A 20745-nucleotide genomic window follows, 5' to 3' on the forward strand; every position below is an offset into this window, starting at 1 on the left:
CATATCAATACCTTTCAGCTGGCCTAGTACAACATAGTGATAATCTGCGAGGGGCTTAGTTAACACGTCTGACGGTTCCCAATAAGAGGGGGTGGATGTACTTTCCCATTCTTTTTTTTGTGAAACTGTTTTAATACTACATTCTTATTTCATAACGAGGGATGGCACTGGTGGAGAAAAACATTTGTTTAGAAAGAGGCAGAAGGTCAAGAGAATGGTGCAAGAGGTGAAAAAGAGGGCAAATGAGAGTTGGGGTGAGAGAGTATCATTAAATTTTAGGGAGAATAAAAAGATGTTTTGGAGGTAGGTAAATAAAGTGCGTAAGACAAGGGAACAAATGGGAACTTCAGTGAAGGGGGCTAATGGGGAGGTGATAACAAGTAGTGGTGATGTGAGAAGATGGAGTGAGTATTTTGAAGGTTTGTTGAATGTGTTTGATGATAGAGTGGCAGATATAGGGTGTTTTGGTTGAGGTGGTGTGCAAAGTGAGAGGGCTAAGGAAAATGATTTGGTAAACAAAGAAGAGGTGGTAAAAGCTTTGCGGAAGATGAAAGCCAGCAAGGCAGCGGGTTTGGATGGTATTGCAGTGGAATTTATTAAAAAAGGGGGTGACTATATTGTTGACTGGTTGGTAAGGTTATTCAATGTATGTATGACTCATGGTGAGGTGCCTGAGGATTGGCAGAATGCTTGCATAGTGCCATTATACAAAGGCAAAGGGGATAAGAGTAAGTGCTCAAATTACAGAGGTATAAGATTGTTGAGTATTCCTGGGAAATTATATGGGAGGGTATTGATTGAGAGGGTGAAGGCATGTACAGAGCATCAGACTGGGGAAGAACAGTGTGGTTTCAAAAGTGGTAGAGGATGTGTGGATCAGGTGTTTGCTTTGAAGAATGTATGTGAGAAATACTTAGAAAAGCAAATGAATCTGTATGTAGCATTTATAGATCTGGAGAAGGCATATGATAAGAGTTGATAGAGATGCTCTGTGGAAGGTATCAAGAACATATGGTGTCGGAGGCAAGTTGTTAGAAGCAGTGAAAAGTTTTTATCAAGGATGTAAGGCATGTGTACGTGTAGGAAGAGAGGAAAGTGATTGGTTCTCAGTGAATGTAGGTTTGCGGCAGGGGTGTGAGATGTCTCCATGGTTGTTTACTTTGTTCATGAATGGGGTTGTTAGGGAGGTGAATGCAAGAGTTTTGGAAAGAGGGGAAAGTATGCAGTCTGTTGTGGATGAAAGAGCTTGGGAAGTGAGTCAGTTGTTGTTCGCTGATGATACAGCGCTGGTGGCTGATTCATGTGAGAAACTGCAGAAGCTGGTGACTGAGTTTGGTAAATTGTGTGAAAGAAGAAAGCTGAGAGTAAATGTGAATAAGAGCAAGGTTATTAGGTATAATAGGGTTGAGGGTCAAGTCAACTGGGATGTAAGTTTGAATGGAGAAAAACTGGAGGAAGTGAGGTGTTGTAGATATCTGGGAGTGGATTTGGCAGCGGATGGAACCATGGAAGCGGAAGTGAATCATAGGGTGGGGGAGGGGGCGAAAGTTCTAGGAGCGTTGAAGAATGTGTGGAAGTCGAGAACATTATCTTGGAAAGCAAAAATGGGTATGTTTGAAGGAATAGTGGTTCCAACAATGTCATATGGTTGCAAGGCATGGGCTATGGATAGAGTTGTGCAGAGTAGGGTGGATGTGCTGGAAATGAGATGTTTGAGGACAATATGTGGTGTGAGGTGGTTTGATTGTGTAAGTAATGAAAGGGTAAGAGAGATGTGTGGCAATAAAAAGAGTTTGGTTGAGAGAGCAGAGGAGGGTGTTTTGAAATGATTTGGGCGCATGGAGAGAATGAGTGAGGGAAGATTGACCAAGAGAATATGTGTCAGAGGTGGAGGGAACAAAGAGAAGTGGAATACCAAATTGGAGGGAGGAAAGATGGAGTGAAAAAAATTTTAAGTGGTCGGGGCCTGAACATGCAGGAGGGTGAAAGGCGTGCAAGGAATAGAGTGAACTGGAACGATGTGGTATACCATGGGTCGACGTGCTGTCAATGGACTGAACCAGGGTATGTGAAGCACCTGGGGTAAACCATGGAAAGTTCTGTGGGGCCTGGATGTGGAAAGGGAGCTGTGGTCTCGGTGCATTATTACATGACAGCTAGAGACTGAGCGTGAACTAATGTGGCCTTTGATGTCTTTTCCTAGCACTACCTCGTGCACATGAGGGGGGAGGGAGTTGTTATTTCATGTGTGGCGGGGTGGCGATGGGAATGAATAAAGGCAGACAGTATGAATTATGTACACGTGTATATATGTATATGTCTGTGTGTGTATATATATGTATATGTTGAGATGTATAGGTATGTATATGTATATACATGTGTATGTGGGTGGGTTGGGCCATTCTTTAGTCTGTTTCCTTGTGCTACCTCACTAATGCGGGAGACAGCGACAAAGCAAAATAAGTAAAATAAATAAAATAGAAATATCACATTGCCCACACCACACTAATCAACTTACAGATTTGTGTGAGGCTGGAATGTGTGGAGAGGAACTGATGGTTCAGCTTTTTTCTTAAAGAATCTTAAGCATAGTTTCACACTCTACTCTTATTCTAAATGTAGGCATTGCACTGATAATAAAAAAACACAAAACTATTTCAAAATATTACACTAACATTAAAAAACATGGGATGACACCAAGTGGCTGGTAAACACAGAAAGGATAAACGAAGAGCATTTCCTTTCTTTAGAATAATTCTAGCTCTTCACTTATCATCTGTGACCAAGGACCTCCATCACCAAAGCTGTTACATAATTTCTTATATATGCTCAAAAAAAATGGGAATAACTCCCTCCTCCCACATACAAATTGGTTAAAATCTCTCTTCAAATCACTAACTTCCACATATTTCTCAATTCATTCTTCCTCACTTTTTCACCAACTGATACATATGTTATGTGTTCCTCCTCATCAATTAGGTCATCAAATGATTTAATTTTTTTAATGTAGGACCACAGTCTATGCTTAACCAGCAAGTCAACAGTTAAATACCCATATCAGCAGCTGTAGGAGTACAGAGGGGAGCAGAATTCTTTATTCCACACTTCCTACTTGCAGCAGAACAGACCCCCTATGTGCTGCCAACAGTGCAACAGTCACCTGGATATCTGAACATCCATTGACATGGGCTACCATTTAAGGGTTAAGGAGCATGTGGAAGGAGAGGTCAGTGCCCATCAGTGAAAAGATAGGTATGTCTGAAGGTACAGTAATCTCCACATTGTTGTATGAATGGGAGTCATGGATCCTAAATGAAAAGAAAGGGAAGAGGGAGGACATGTTGGGAAAAAAATGACTGAGTCATATGAAGCCCATTTCATCATACTATCTTTCTGTAATCTATTGAAAAATTCTACTATCAAACATTTATGAGCGTGTAAGAATCAAGCTACCATTATATGAAGATATTTTCATTCAATACAATTAGCAGTAACCCTTTTACTTACCATCATGCCACCGTAAGTTCCAGGCGAGGAGGAGGAGTAATTTATAGTCTGCAAAAGATATATTCATATTCATTTTCTTGAAAACATACTGTCTGACATTTTTAATTGTAATAAGCAAGGAAGACAGTATCATAACTCAGCTAGATACAAAAAATCAAATGAGTACAGAATTTGTGATAGAAATAAATGACTTTTAAAATTAGTACCAGCACGTAAAAGGCATTAGGTCCTATCAATTCCTTAACCCCATGCCAGATGACACCCTAGTTTGGTTTGCCTATGCTGATATTCTAACTTGCCTTTCTTTAACCAAGTCCGAGTACCTCAGGAGAGTGGTAACTCTGTCTTCTTAGCTCACAAACATGATGTCATAAGTAGAAATCATTTTATGTCAAAACTTCTTTTCTCTAGTGGTAGAGACAAACATACCATGAACATGTGTCCAATGTTCTCAAACAACCACAATAGAAAATTCTGTTAAATATCAAAACTGTGAGGGAGGGTCTTGCAATATAATAAAAAAAAAAAAGCATTTACATGTATACAAACAATCAAATCTTGATTATATGCATGGTATCCAAAATGATATTATCTTCAGTGATTTTTTTAGTGCACATCTCTGCATCAATAAATCTCATGTCAAAGTAATAAAACCAGTGATACCTTTTGCTACAACATTTTTCTAAGTGCACATAAATTCCTGAAATCCTTTCTTTCTTCTTAAATTCATACTGCCACATGTCTGTACAAAGTGCTGAATATCATTCAATGCAATTGAAATCTTACCTCAATGTCTTTTCTATCATTATACTATACTCTTTTACATTGAATGGAAAACTTTACAATGTAAACAATGACATTAAGCAAACTGGTTGCAAGGAATAAAAATATTTCAGCAAAGGAGGGGTATTCATATTGTTTAATTTCTCATTTTAGCCTCATCTCGCAGTGTACGACACACTGAAAACAACACACACACACTCACAAAAAAAAAGCAATTTCTCATACCTTAATTCAATTCTCCCTTTATATATGATGGCTTATGAACAGATGAGGCAACTTTCTCATCACACAAATTGCAAGATGTAAGCAATTAGTGATGTACTTTACTTGGAGACAGGCAAAACAGTGAACAAAATTTTGTGATAAATTTCTTTAACCATAGGAAAAACCAATCACCTAAGGATCTACAAGATCTGCAAGCAACAACTTGACTTGAATCTGGGAGATAGCATAAATGCAAAGCAAATATGCACAAAAGGACTGACTAAAAGACAAACAGAAAAGACAAAATGAAGTGAACACTAACTTTGCAAGTACTGCCTTTTGATTAGGGTTAAGAGGATCCATTTAAACAAATACAGCAGAAACTTACTCTTGACAAAAGCTACTTTTCAAACTATCTTCACGATTTTTGCAAGTAATGCCTTATGATAAAGGTGAAATTCTTAAACATATACTGCAGCAACTTAATCTAGAGAAAAATTACACCTTAAAACTTTTCTGATTTTATCAGAACAATGTGGTTTCAGAAGTTTTCATGTTGCAGTGAAAAGCTAGCAAAAAAACTGTAACAACTTACTTTATTTTGATAAAATGTCCAATAACATAACCTTAATAATGAAAACTATAACTAATTGTATCACATTAAAGAAAATACTTGGTTACTGACGGTAGATGTGTTTGGTGTCCATGGTTGTCTTGGGCCAGGCCCTCCCATGCTCATTGGAGGCATGCCTGGTCCAGGGCCTCCAGGTCCTGGTCCTCCAGGTCCACCAGGCCCACCAGGACCCATACTGTTAGGTGGTGGTCCCCTCATACCTGGGGCATATGCTCCTGGACCCATGGGTCCCATACCAGGTCCAGGACCCATTGCAGGTCCTCGAGGACCTGCCATACGGGGGTTCATCCCAGGAGGACCTGTGGGAGTTAGATGTGTTAAAAATCCAAGTGCTACGTATCTCAGTACCACTTCTTACTACATAAACAATAAATTTTAAACATGGGGAACACAACCTTTAAGTAACACCATTAGCCTTGAATCAAAAATTTGATTACAGTGAAAAGATAAATACAATAAAAAAAAATTGCATCAAATTAATCTGAATAGAATCTGAATAAAACTAATATATATATAACTTGTCATATCAAAATATATCAAGGCACCAAACAATTATTATCTATCTTGAGCTACCAATACACAGGCTGGTGAGAGCAGAGATAATCAAATGAAAAACCTGGCCATGTCTGTCATGCCCCCATTACAATATACAAATCAGACTGAGTAATACACACGCAAAGCCAGACAAGAAGGACAAGAAACTGCATCATAGACCAGACAACAGGATGGTATGATATGGGATATTCTGTGCACAGTGACAAGCATCTCTATGAAGTCTGCAATGAAGCAATAAAAGTTTAGATCACAGAACACTCCCCATAGATCCTTTCTTGCCTCTGTCATAAAACACTGACAGTTCTCAATACAGAAACAATGATGATGATGATGATGGATATGATTATGGTGACTGGCCATTTGTCAAAACTACCACAACCAATTCTCAGTAGTAAAGTTTTTGACTTGCTAGCTACTTTAACCTTAAGATTATTTAAAACAGTGAAATATCAAAATATCAAAAAATATTAAAAATCACAGTAAGCTGTAAATAATCTTCATCTACTAAACATCAAAACTTACTTAACTGTTAACACAAACTTTCTCAAATTCTATGCTTTACTATGGCAATACCTTATTGAACCCTCTCCATATTCCCATTGCTTCGCTATAGCTGCCAAGCTCACGGATCTCAATCTATAAATTTGAGTTCTATAAAATATGCAGGTAAGCATGTCTTCACAATTCAAAGTATTTCTAGGGAGCTCTTCATAAGAACAAATAAAGTACGCCTGGTATCCACTTAACATAGCAGATCTGTTCCATGAAATCAAAACCTAACAGAATAACTAGTTAATGGATCACCTTCTACCATAGGATTCTATAATTTCTTTTTAAATCCACGGGGGAGGATTAGCCTAATTTTCACACAAAAACAAAAGTCAAATGTCAGCACAGCACAGGTACATTGTTCATCTAAGTGATTAAACAAATAAATAAAGTACAGAATATTGTACTTCAGTACAATACATATGTTATCCAGCAATTTGATATGAAAGAGATTAAGACATTTTGCTGAATCTCAACCTGTCCATCCTTAGACTGCTTTTTATCACTCATTCATGACATTATCAATAAGAGGCAAATTCTTATAAAATGCACCTAGTTACACACAATGATAAATGCAAAAGTAAAATGTAAGTATTGTATGAAAATATGGCAAAAGGTTACACGAACATTCATCAATTTGCTGATCCCTCATCTCTTATTAATGATGATCTATATATCTAAATACATCTCTGATGCCTGTTCCCAACTGGAACTCGCTCAAGTGGGTGGCCATGGCAATAGAGTCTCCATAACTAGTGAAACTCCAGTGCCACTTCTTAGCCTTTAGTGCCTCACCCTTAACAGGCTATTGGCATGGGGCAAATCTAGTGCAATGTTTGCAGAGGCTCCTACCTAATGTTCCTACTCACTACTTCCACCTAATGTGTCTGACTAATGACCCTGCCTAAATGTTGCTACCTACTACTGCTCCTACCATTTTGCCTAAAGGTAAGGCTAGTGCATAGTGCTCACTGCAGGAAAATCTAGAGTTACGAAGAATGAGCTGTGAGAGTTAATGTCGTCAAGCGTTATGCATGACTGGGAGAGATTGTATGTTTGCGGACAGAATCCCAGTAGTCCACATGTGGGTGTGGCAGAAAGAAACAACGGCTAGCTGGGTCTGAGAAGTACAACTTAACAAACAATGTAGTGCTGGCTTGCTATGCAGTCCTCAATAACCTTCCTGATACCTAGGCAGGTAGTAAAGGTAATATACCTCTCAGGTCGATGGCTGTCTACCAACTACCACCAATGGCTTGATTCACCTATTATGTTCCCCTACTCCTAGCATACTGCAGACCTGTCTCTAAATCTAAAACACTTGCTTTTCCCTCCCTCACCACCCAGTCAATTTATAGATTAAATACCCAAAGTAAAATCACACATCCTCCTTTCCTAATCCCATACAAACCTCTTTCTCCAAGCAATAAGTCTAATTGCATTCATTTACTTTTCATTTATCCCATATATCTGTAGCACTTTCCACATAGCCTCTCTGTTAACCCTAACATGCATTCTCTAAACTTAAGAATATCACATACAATTCACTCTCCTTCTTAAAGCATTTCTCTAACACAATCTTCATAATAAACACCTTGTTCACACACACTCTACCTCTCCTGATACCTCACTGCCCTTTCCCAATCAGGTGCCTCTTAATCAACACTTGGTCATACGTTTTGCCAAGTATCCTCTAAAACAAACTTATACAGTACTTGTGTAAATGAACATTAACTTTTGTCCTTGCCTTTATATAATAATAATTTCTTTTTCTCCCTAATTGCTTTTTCCTGCCTCAGCAAGGTAGCATCAGGAACATACAACAGAAAGCACTGTTAATGCACATTCAGTGTATAGTTGTCATAATATATATATTTCATTTATATTCTTTTTTCATATATATTCGCCATTTCCCACATCAGTGAGGTAGCGTTAAGAACACAGGACTGAACCTTAGAGGTGATATCCTCACTTGTCCCCCTTCTCTGTATAATAAAAAAAAAAAAAAAAAATAATAATAAGTGTGCTGAATGATTTAGACATATGGAGAGGATGAGCAAAGAGTGACTAAGAGGATCCACATGTCAAACATGAATGGAGAGAGATGGATACCAAGTAGGAGATGAGAGGATGGAGAAAAAGTGGTTTGGGTTGTATTAGGGCTTGAGTATTCAAGATGGTAAGGTTCATGCATGGTACAGAATGAAAAGAAGTGGTGTGGGATGAGGGGGGGTGACATGCTGTCAATTGGCTGATACAGAACATAAAATGTGGTTGTGGCAAACCATGGAAAAAACAAGTCTGTGGGGTTTGGCTGTTGAGGATAGGATCAACTACTAGTGCATTCTACATATAAGCTATTGGGTGGAAGTAGGCAAATGAGACTTCACTTCATTTCAACATGCAAATGAAACTATGCACTGTTCCTCTGTTCTTGACATTACTATGCCAGGGCAGGAAAAGTAACTATCTTCTTTTTTCTTACATGTTTGCTGTTTCTTGCCTTAGCAAGACGCACTAGGAACTGACGCACAATAGCTCTATTTGTTCAAATCCGCCCTATAGCCATCACATAATGCACCAAAACAAAAGCACACCATCCACAAGGCAGCCCCACATACTATTCTATGGTTTCCCCATGCTCAGCCCAATGACAGCATGTTTCACCTACATATGACATCAATCTATTCCAACCTATCCCAAGCATGCCTCTCAACCTCCTGAATGTTAAGGCCATGGTACATCAAAGCCTCTTCACTCCAAAATTACAAATCCTTTTTGGTCTCCACCTACCCCAGCTCCCTCATCTTATGAATCATAGATCCTCTTAGTCAGTCATTCTCTGCTCTTCCACTCCTCAAGTCCAAACCATTTCAGCACATCCTAGTATGCTCTCTTGATGAGACTGTGCTCACTACCAAACCACATTCTTACAATCTATTTCTTCCATGGTCATCCTGCCTCACACAATAAAGTGTCCTTACTGATCTAATTTCTGACACATCCACGCTAATATTATGCTCTTGATAATACTATATATAACGATAATTTCTTTTTATATCTAACTGCTTCTGCCTTAGCAAGGTGTCATCAGCAACAAATGAACAACAGCTTAATTTGTTCACATCCACTACTAGCTGTCATGTGTAATGTACTGAAACACATGCCTGTCACATAACTAATACTATATTAATAACAATCATAATAACAACAATAATCATTACAATAATTACAATAATAGAGTAAGTAGTACTTGGAAGGTAGCCACCGATCAGGGAGGTGCATTATCAGTACTACCCACCTCAGTAATGGGAAGGTTAGTGACAGCTTCGTAGTTAGTTAGCACTCCTATGATCCAGGAAGCTGTCTTTTCTTTCTGCCTCACCCACAATGTGGACTACTGGCATTCCTTGTCACACATAACACATGATAACCCTTAACTAACACAACTCTAGATTCTCCTGTGGTGAGCACTATGCAATAGCCCTGCCTTTTGCAAAATGGTAGGAGCAACAGATAAAAGTGGTACATAGGAATATTATGCAGGAGCATTAGGCAGAAACATTATGTAGAAGTAGAAGGCAGGGGTATCAGCTGGGAACAATAGGTAAAAGTAGTAGGTTGGAACATTTGGCTAAACCATTAAGTAGACATATTAGGTGGCAGTTGGTAGGAACATTAGGTAGGAGCCAAGAAAATACTATTCTACAACTGCCCTCTAACAGTGGCCTGTTAAGGGCAAGGCAAATAAAGCATAAAAGCAGCACTGGAGTTCAGCAGTTATGGAGACTTTTTTGACAAGGCCACCCCTTAAGGGAGTTCCTGAGGAAAATGTGCATCCGAGATATGGATACAAAGCTTGACAGGTAATAATAATAATATCATTAATAATAATAATAATAATAATAATAACAATAATAATAATAATAATATTTTCTATAACTGCTTGCCAACTCTCCCTTAGGGAGGCAGCATGAGGAGCAGGTTACTCAGTCTTCAAATAAAACTCACTCACTCAGTTCCTCTTCCAACTTTTAGAAAAAGATAATACATGGGAGAATGGTTTCCAGTCTCCTGATCTTGCCTCTCTTAATCACAATTTGCAAAATACAAGAGATATATCATTGCTCTTTCTTCATACCTGTCTGACATTTCCCAAGATAGAGAGGAAGCACTGGTAAAAAATGAAAATAAGCCCCATTTGTTCATATCCACTCCTTAGCTTTGACAAACTCTCATAGAAAGGACTTCATAAACAGATTAAATACCATGCTAACATTACAGACCCTTGATGAAGAGCCACCATCACTTGGAACCTCTCAACCTCCTTACTTCCTAATTAAACACACCAGATACTCCATACTACATTTAGTAGTTTTTCTTTCTTTCGTAATATCATCCACAGAGAATCTCTGTCAACCCTAAAATGCAATTATCTACGTCAGTAGTAATAATAGTGGTAGCAGTTGTAGTGGTAGTAGCATTAGTAGCAGAAGTAGTAGTAGTAGCAGTAGTAGTAGTTGCAGTACTCAAGGGAGTTACCAAAGGTAGCAGGCATCAGAGATTATGATAGATAGATAGATACATAATGACTTGTAATAATAAGAAATCATACCACTGGGGTTTAGGCATCAAACAAAATTCAGCTGACACAGAGGACTTAACCTTCGATTATAAAAGCAAAGATCTTTTCTAACAGATATTTTCTTGTGCTGAGTCCACAAATATTACCATCTTACCCTTACCCCACTTACTAACCAACCCTGGTTTATAACAACATAATTCTAAGACACAACGAATCATTTCATTAGACCTTAAATGTCCTATGCTGTAAAGCTCTTTTTTTCAGTTTTGATACTCATAATTAGAGCAAATAGTACAGTTTAGCAACTACAGGCACTGTAATTTGCTATGTGTATATACCTTTAATCAAAATCAATCATAAAATCCGAATTATTCATTTGCCTACACCTGCTTGAGTGCAGCCTCAAAGCTGTAAGAGCCCCATAAGAGGGTCCTGTGGTTGTATAATCAAAACATGTTGAATCAATTCTAAGACTTCATATCAATCACTTCTTGACAATCTTTTTAACCTATTTCAGTTCAGCAACACAATGTGCATTAGAATATTAGAGATAAAGCAATTAAAATCTATACAACTAAGTCTACTGCCCAAGTCTTATGCTCCAATGACCATGGTCATTTACTTTAATAATGAGAAGATATCAAAGATGAAATTTTTACAATTCTAATTCTACAACAAGATGTCCTAACTTTTCTATTTCACGGATCCACAAGGCAATCAGATTACCCTGCTGGATTAGCAACGTATATCTGTATATCTAAGATCACTTTTCTCTGAGCCCTTTTAATCTTTTGCTATGCATACCTACAGGTTAATAAAGCCCTCTATACAGGGGTGCAGACAAGAATCTATGCTATTTCTTCAATGCTATTTCTTCTAATTGTATTCATATTTTTCAAGATTTCTGGTTAGTTGCAGGCTTTCTGACCACGGGTATTTCTAGAGATCTAAATGCAAAAGTTACATGTGCATATGCATACCAAACTATAAAAGTAAGTTACTAGATATCAATCACTACGGATGTGTATTTGATGTTAAACTTTTATACTTTAACATGCTCGTACAATCAATAATACAGAGAATAACCCCAAAACCAAGCGAAAATGTGTAATATGTATCCCTGGAAGTAGAGCATAATGGACCTCAGGGTTTATCATTACATGAATATTCAGTAGCTTGGAAAAAACTTGTGCATATACAAGCAAACCAAGCACTGGCAGGGAATGTGTATCTATTACTATCTTCAGTTTCTTCATTATCAAAGGAATATTTATGCATGCCAGGTGAATGTCCCAGTACACATTAGTAAAGTTGCATTTTATGATAAAATGCATCTTAGTAAAGGCTACCATATATTGTTTCATATTAAATAAGGGACTATATTCTGAATAAAAGAAAGGTCAGCTTTGTCTAAGGCCTTAACAGAGATCAGTTTTCACACCATATTACTCCAATATCCTCATCCTGTTATCCCATTACTCCTAACTAAAGGCTAGGATCAAGCCAGTAAACAATATGCTATTATTAAACCCATCTTTCATACCCCAATCACCACCAACAATATGATTAATATGAGATTAAAAATAACTGGGGACTTGCAATAAATCCATCACTAAGATTTTCTTTGTACATCATTGAGTAAACAGATGTGACAAAATTCTTTACAGTGAACACACTGCATAATGACATGTCAAAACAATATAAATGTATGCTTTATATCAACAACCCAAATCTCACATCATAATGAGTCATGTAATTACTAAATATCTCTCAACCACAAAATCACATTACTAAAGTACGTATGAATGCCCTAAGGAATAACCACAACAGTTGAGACAGCTTGATATCATAATCACTTGAAAGTACAACATAAATCATGACGACAGAAATGGAACACTAATCAAGAAGTATCTTTTCATTAATGCAATGATGACATATCTATAAGATATGTACGAGTCCCCACATAATATAACGACTATACACCTCAGTCTTCATCATACTGAAAATGATATACATATACAGTCTTCATCACAGCCATACATTTACAGTCCTCACTACAAACTTGGCATACTCTATATTTAGCATCTAAAGCTCAAAGTATAACTTTAAAAATCTTGGGGTATGCTGTAAGCCTTAACTATAACTCCAACAAAACCCAAAGTAATTCCTATATTTCTAAGAAATTATTATAACCATGTCGCACTTTATGGAATATTCATCAGAGCCAACGAAACATTTTCATAATCTAGAAATTAGTCCTCAGTATAACTTAACTACAAGCATACATATCCATCTACATCTCAGATACCCATTCTCTTCAGGAACTCCCATTATGGGGGGGTGGCCTTGGCAAAAGAGCTTCCTTTTTTCCCTGTATGATCTATAAAGTCCATGAAATAACTCCATGATAACTTTAGCACTAAGCATAAGAGACCACCACAAATTCATCATAATGTATGTCATAGCCATTACCATGCACAGTTTCATACACTAATCTGCAAGAAAACTTAATATTCATGTTACAATCCTAACCACAACATAATTTCTATACATCATAGCCAGAAATTTTCAATTTTATTCTATGATGGTGAAGTTTACTCAACACCCTTAGTAGTAGAGTCTCAACCATAATTTTGGTATTATAGATTAATCCTGTCCATTGACAAACTATACATCAGAGTCCTCACTATTGAATATGCAACACATTATGAGAATGCATTTCACCCGCAGTATTTCATATTATAAACCTAAACATCTCAACGAACATCAGTTTGCACAAAACATTAAGACTATACTCTAAACTGTATATGATGACTGGGTCATTATCTTTGTAACCTTAATATGCTTAACTTTCTATCAATCCCCTAGCAAACCCCATAAATCATGTGTCTGTCTAAATTTAAAAAACAAGGATTGTAATACAAAAAGATTTCTCACCACAAACTACTGACCATAAATGTATGGGTATCATCAAACCTAAGCACTATGCATCAGTTGTAACCATATCCAAGGCTATTTCCTTTAACCTACAAAATATATACTAATCCTTCAAACCTATGGATCACACATTAGAGCTCTAATAAAGCCTGATGAACTAAACTGAATTCCTTGTCACAATTCAGTTGCAATATATGTCAATGCCCTCACAAAAACCTAAAATTCTTGAAATTATAAATAAGTCATCACCAGAAACAGAGTATCCAAAAGTGGCCTCTCTGTAACAAGAGAACAATAAATTAGTTCTCGTAAAGAACACAGACAACAGACAAAATCCCTCTCCATATTCTACAGGGGCACTTACCACACTGCTGTGTGGGGACTATGTAGTGGCCACCGTACTATGAGGGCTATATATAAGAAAAAGCATCATAATATAGGCAAATATATCACTCCTCACAAGAACATCAGGGCTCCCTCATCCTGTTTTCAGTTTATACATCAAAGCCCTCAAGATAACCTAAACAGTATCCTCTCTATGAAAAGAACTATTCCACAACAGGTGCACGGTATCAACTGTCCCCTCCTGATTCCATAAATGCAAAAAGCTATTTTGATGCACTATTTTTGAATACCATATTCCCAGTTACACAACCTATTCATAGCCTCTATTTTGTGCTTGTATATAATTGATTATCTACTAAATTTTCATAGCACTATGAAAGAAATTACACTCTTATCCCCTGTTCTATGCATATCTAATTCAACATAATTGGCTCTTAATATTTGCTTCCTTTAACATTTTCTGTGAAACTTATTCTTCACAAGCCTTACTTTTGTATATGCAGCATCTTACTATTGAATTAACTATAGATAATTGTAATCATCTTAAAGTTTCAATGATATGCCATAAAATCATCTCTGTACACGCACTCGGAAGAATTAAAAAGTCCCATTAAAATCTTAATACTTCATGAGCTATCCGAAAACTAAGTGAAGTAGGATCATTAAAGTACAGCCAACAGCATACTCATATTTGCAATACTGTATATCAAAGGTCTATCACGCTTCCACATGTCAAATAAATATATCTGTAATAGTCAATTAAACTGAAGAACCTGTTGGGTAGATTGACATTAAGCTTGTGACAGGATGGCCAGTGAAGTGATGATGATGATACCATGATGCCATAGGGCTGATGGGACTCAAAACAAACATAGAACACAGGAGTACCACAAAATTTGTACGGCTAGAGCTCTGAATTGTTGTGTTAATGTCCATTTTGAATGTATCCACAAAGCAAGCACAACAATAATGGGTTCACAATGTCTGACATTTAAAATCAGAGCTCACTGTCATATTAATTAAGTTACTGTTTTGACTTGATATAGTTAAGGGTTGATCCGGAGCTCTAACAGGCAGTGTAGATTAACCCGGGGTACTAAAAGACTGGTTTAATCTTCTGATTGGTGAAGAAGAATCCTGAGCTCTGATTGGAAGAAGTGGATCAATCCTGAGCTCTCAATGGTGGAAATGATTCACTCCTAAGCTCTCTCTGATTGGCTATGGATCAATCTTGAGCTCTGAATGGTGGAAATGGCTCACTCCTGAGCTCTGACTGATGGAGATGGATCAATCCAAGAACTGATTGGTGGAGAGGGAACTTGCCAGGCGAGTTCCTACCTTGCCAACCAACAAAGTCTCCATCTCCTGAATGGAAGAGAGGAAGAAATGGTTCATTAATGCAAAGTTTGACAAAGAACTCAAAGCTTATTTCAAAAACTTTGATATGGAAGTTTTAGGGTTGATTTATATAATGCTGAGAGAAATGTGATTTCAAGTTTAAGAATCTCATGGTATGTATGAGTGACTTTGACACACTATTATATCATTTAAATGAGATTTGTTATGGAAAACTATATGAATACGGACACACTGGGCAAATTTTGAAGGGAGGTACAAACGCATGCATATGAAGTGAAACCTGAACTTGTTTTAGGTACTTATAACCAATTCACTGCTTCAAAAATTTCAAGTAACAATTAGAATTTTGTCCCTTGTCAACCCTGGGCTATTCATCAATAAATGAGAAATGAATTATGACTGAACATGCTCATGAAACCAAGGAACCACCAACTGCTGAGATTTAGTTTGATACAAACTGGTCCTAACCTTTAAGTCTAAACAGCAGTATATATATATATATATATATATATATATATATATATATATATATATATATATACAACTTAAGAACAAGGTTTTTCCTTAGGGTCGTTGAGCTAAGCCATTGCTGATGCTACTCTTATCCTATTGAGTCAATACTTGACATAAGCAGGTGATCAGATGATGTTACTACTCAATGTGATGATACCCTATGATACCCTAAACTCTTCAGGCTGCCATCACCACCACACATACAACCAGTGTGCAAAGCATCATAATATGCAGAGCCTTTCTCACAAATGTTTCAGAAAACAACTTGACTAACCAGTTTCCTTAAAACTCATTTCAACGGCTTGAACATATCCAAAATTCCATTCAGACAGATAAAATAAAACCAGACTATGAAGTTTCTACAGCCACATCCTTAGTCTACAGAGAACACTGAATTACATATTCCAGGTATATAAGCACACAGCAGCCCCCCCTCACCACCTTCTTGACTACTTGTCAGAACCAAATGAGGACATCAGAAAACAAAATGGCCAGGTTCATGATACTGTGAATGATCTGGCAACCAAGAAATCCTACTACAGGCATTCATATTAGGTCTGTCTGCTTTACCGTAGTTGCTGCTTACACTAATTACAAAGCCCTAGTTAACCAACACAAATGGCATATTAAGATTTCTAACAACTTACTTTCATCAAAAGTCACCTTGATCTTAAAAGAATCATCAACATCACTGCATGTCTTTCTTGAGGTACACACTTACACATTTTATGAAATCATAATGTATACTCCTAAAAACTAATATGCCTGTACAAATGCACATATGTATACTGTAATTACTGAATTGAACACTTTGGGAAGGAAATTCTACACTAATCAATTATGATCTTTTAAAGCCTCTTAACTTTCATAGAACATCTTTTAATAACAAGATCATTTAAATTTGTTTATCTTACTCAATTCATCCACTACTATATCAAATTAACAGTTTTTCTTCATATCTTTTCTATCACAGGCTCATATGTCTTTCTTAGAAATTATTCCTAAAGTTAATATAAAAAAATAAATCATTCAATCAATCAATCAATCAATATATATATATATATATATATATATATATATATATATATATATATATATATATATATATATATATATGTCATTTATTTATCTATTATACTTTGTTGCTGTCTCCCAGAACAAGGAAACAGGCGAAAGAATGGCCCAACCCACCCACATATACGTCGCACACACGCACATATACATACCTATACATTTCAACGTATACATATACATACATACACAGACATATACATATATAAACATGTACATAATTCATACTTGCTGCCTTTATTCATTCCTGTTTGCCACCCCGCCACACATGAAATGACACCACCCTCCCCCCGCGAGCGTGCAAGGTAGCACCAGGAAAAGACAACAAAGGCCACATTCGTTCACACTCATATATATATATATATATATATATATATATATATATATATATATATATATACATATATAGGTGTTTGTCATGTGTGATGCCTAAAATAGTTAGTGCTTTATACACTGGAAGTGATTATCTATTCAAGGTGATAGGAGGGTGTAAGCAGTGTTTGTGTCTGCTTGGGGGTTAAAAGGGTGACTGAAGACTTCTGCAGAAATGCAGAAATTACATTCTAAGTTTGTCACTGTTCCAACCTTGTAATGTAGTGCTGCATGTTTGGTGCTGCTACTGAAGTGTCATGAAGTTGCAATGTGACTGTGAAGTAGTCTTCATAAGAAAGGACCTTCATATTGTAGTGTGCAAGAGATAAGATCATGTGGAAAGAGATTCAGGAGGACTGGAGAAAGAACTGCTCCTTGGGGTACTCCACTGAGTGATTTAAGTGTTTTTGAGGGGAACCAACTGCGATTGATTTTGCCATGGTGTGAAAGAAAGTTTAGAATACATAAGAATAAAAGCAATGTTATTAGGCTTAACACTGGAGAGAGAAAGATTAGTTGGGATGTGAGTTTGAATGGAGAAAACCTGGAGGAAGTGAAGTGCTTTACATACTTGGGATTGGACATGGCAAGGAATGGAACCATGGGAGCTGAAGTGAGTCACAAAGTAGGTGAAGGAGCAATGAGGAACATTTGGCAAGAGAGGTTGTTATATGGGTGGGTGAAGATAGGTAAGTTTGAAAGTAAGTCATCATGATGGTCTTGTTAGGATGCAAGTAATAGGCTATGGATGAGAACTTTACAGAAGAGGGTGAAAATGTAAAAACGAAATGGCTGAGAACAATATGTGGTGCGAAGATGGTCAATCGAGTAAGAAATGACTGAGTAAGAGAGAGGAGAGTAATAAGAAGAGTATGGTTGTCAAAGCTGAAGAGGGTGTGCTGAAGAGATTTTTACATATGAAGTAAATGAATGAAGAGACGTTGACAAAGAGGGTATATGAGTCAGACATGGGGGGAACAAGAATGGGGAGACCAAACTAAAGATGGAAGGGTGGAGTGTAAAAGGTTTCAAATGCTCAAGGCCTTACCATGCAGGAAGATGTAAGGTGGGCATGGGATGCAGTGAACTGGAGCTATTTGTATTATTTGTACAGTACTGGGAGGGAGTTTTACACTAATATGGTCCCATCTCTTCAACATTCCTATCATACAGCCTATTAAATCTATGTATGCTATCGGCATTAACTGTGTTCTCAGTCATTCTGTTCCATTCATCCAACACACTCATATCATAAACGTATTTCTTTATATCTTTTTAATTAAAACAAGTTCCATTTTTTTAATTTCATGTTATGTCCTCTGATTGCTCTATCCCTACATCTTGAAAAACTGATCACTGGCCACATCATTGTTATCCTTCAAAAACTTCAATGTTGTATTCAGGTCACCCCTCACTCTTTTCTCTTCCAAGGTGGATAAATTTAAGGCCTTCAGCTCTTCTTTATAACTAAGCTCACTTAATTCTGGTACCATCTTTGTTGCCCTACTCTGGCCCTTCGTTATGAGCTGTTTGTACTTCTTTAGGAGTGGTGACCACACTTGAGGAGCACATTCTAGAATGTAGAATATGAATAGCTGGCTAAATATTTTCTTATCCACATACTTGAAAGCTACTCTAACATAAGCCAGCAGACAGTTTGTCTCCCTCAGTATTCTCTTAATGGGGACTCTAGTGACAGGATTGGGATGATATCAACTCCGAATTCTATCTCACTACTAGATAATAATAACAATTCTGAGGCCTCAAAAATTGCATTCTGCTGCTTCTAGAAACTCTTTAATGAGCATTTTTCTTTCTTCCCCCTCTCCTCCTTATCTGATGGACCTTGTTCCTCCAGCCTAAACAGAATTAAATGTTTCTCTAACAAGCTCCTGATTAACCTATCCTTGTAAATGAGGAGATGACCACTTTAAAGTCCAACAACTTTAATTCTTCAATTTCTGTGCATTTTGTTTTTACTACAATGTCCCTTTCTGCTAATGAGCAATGACCCTGTATGCCCTGCACTTTTCTAAACATTTCCTTTATTGGCCAATAAATTTTGATGACTGCTCTAATAGTATACATCATTCTATCTAAAGCTTCACTCAGTGCCCTGGGTACCTCAGTTTCAGCATTTCAAGTGAGTGTGTGTGTGTGTGTGTGTGTGATTACCTATTTGTACCATAAGGAGAGGAGTTTAACCTTCATGAAGCCCCCCTCTCATGAACAATATCCATCATTTAACTTTTTACATATTTGCATATTGTCTGCATTAACCATGTTTTCAGTCACTTTCATTCATCCACCATCCTTCTACAATGAAAGTACTTCTCGCATAATTTCTATAAATTTCCTTGCTTAATTTCATGTTGTTCTCTGGCTGTTTCATCCATACATCACTCAATGAACTGTTCACTGCACCTATCAATCCATTTCAAAAACTTGAGTTTATGATTAGATCACCCTTCCCTCTTCTCTCTACCAAGGTGGGTAAATCTCAAGCCTCTACTCTTTCCTTGTGACTAAGTTCTCTTATTTCTGGTACCATCTTTGTTCCTCTCCTCTAAACCTTATCTAGTATATCTTCATCCTTCTTAAAGTGCAATAGCCAAACTTGAGAAGCATATTCTACTTCCATCCTTATATATGATGCAAACATTTTGCTGAATAATTCTTTATCCACGAACCTGAATACTAATCTAATATTTGCTAGCAGACAGTTGATCTCATTAACTAATCTCCCAAGGGGGAACTCTGGTGACAGCATGGACATTGCTGCCTAGTAAATCTTTCTCATACACAGACTGTTACTGCTTGTTTCTTGGTAGATGATAATCATATTGAGGGCTACTTTCACTGCATGGTAAGTGTATTTCTGCAGCAAAAGGAGTTAAACTCCCAAAACTTGGCACACTCAAACTTAATATCCAATGCATATATCACTTTGGCACCCTTTACACTCTACACACCCCAACCCCCACCATTTGTATGATATAGGCATCATGAGCTGTAGACCCTGAAACATCTTGAAAAATCTGGGAGTACTGTCCATGATAATTATTTGTGTATTACAGAGAGAAAGTTTAACACTCACATTGCCTCTTCTCCAAACCTTGTATATATGTACCATGTCTATATTCCTATGTGAGTGTGTATAATTACCAATTTGTAACATACAGGAAGAAGCTTTATGCTCACAGGACCTAATCTCTTGAACTATCATACAACTTTTACACTTTAGTCAACATTACCTATTTCATTACTCAGTTTGTTCCATTCATTCACTGCTCTTCTACTACAAAATTACAGCTTTACATATTTTTGAACA

General features: G+C 37.1%; 1 protein-coding gene across 20 annotated transcripts in view; it reads right to left on the reverse strand.

Moving 5' to 3' along the window:
• Window positions 1–20745, reverse strand: part of Ssdp (Sequence-specific single-stranded DNA-binding protein) — a 326860-nt gene that overhangs the window by 77566 nt on the left and 228549 nt on the right. For 12 of the 20 annotated variants that reach the window (XR_011716166.1, XR_011716165.1, XR_011716159.1 and 9 more), the window contains 3 exons: window positions 15360–15464; window positions 5180–5427; window positions 3508–3555 (listed from right to left, as the gene is read on the reverse strand). Coding sequence is in view for 8 of the 20 variants with exons in the window: in XM_071689597.1 (XP_071545698.1) it covers window positions 3508–3555; window positions 5180–5427; window positions 15360–15464 (401 nt within the window). In the remaining 12 variants the exon portion in view is untranslated. The remainder of the gene's footprint in view (window positions 1–3507; window positions 3556–5179; window positions 5428–15359; window positions 15465–20745) is intronic. The other 8 variants (XR_011716160.1, XM_071689595.1, XM_071689593.1 and 5 more) reach the window with 2 other exon arrangements.

The sequence above is a fragment of the Panulirus ornatus genome, chromosome 47 (assembly GCF_036320965.1).
Source record: "Panulirus ornatus isolate Po-2019 chromosome 47, ASM3632096v1, whole genome shotgun sequence".
In the NCBI taxonomy this organism is placed as follows: Eukaryota; Metazoa; Arthropoda; class Malacostraca; order Decapoda; family Palinuridae; genus Panulirus; species Panulirus ornatus.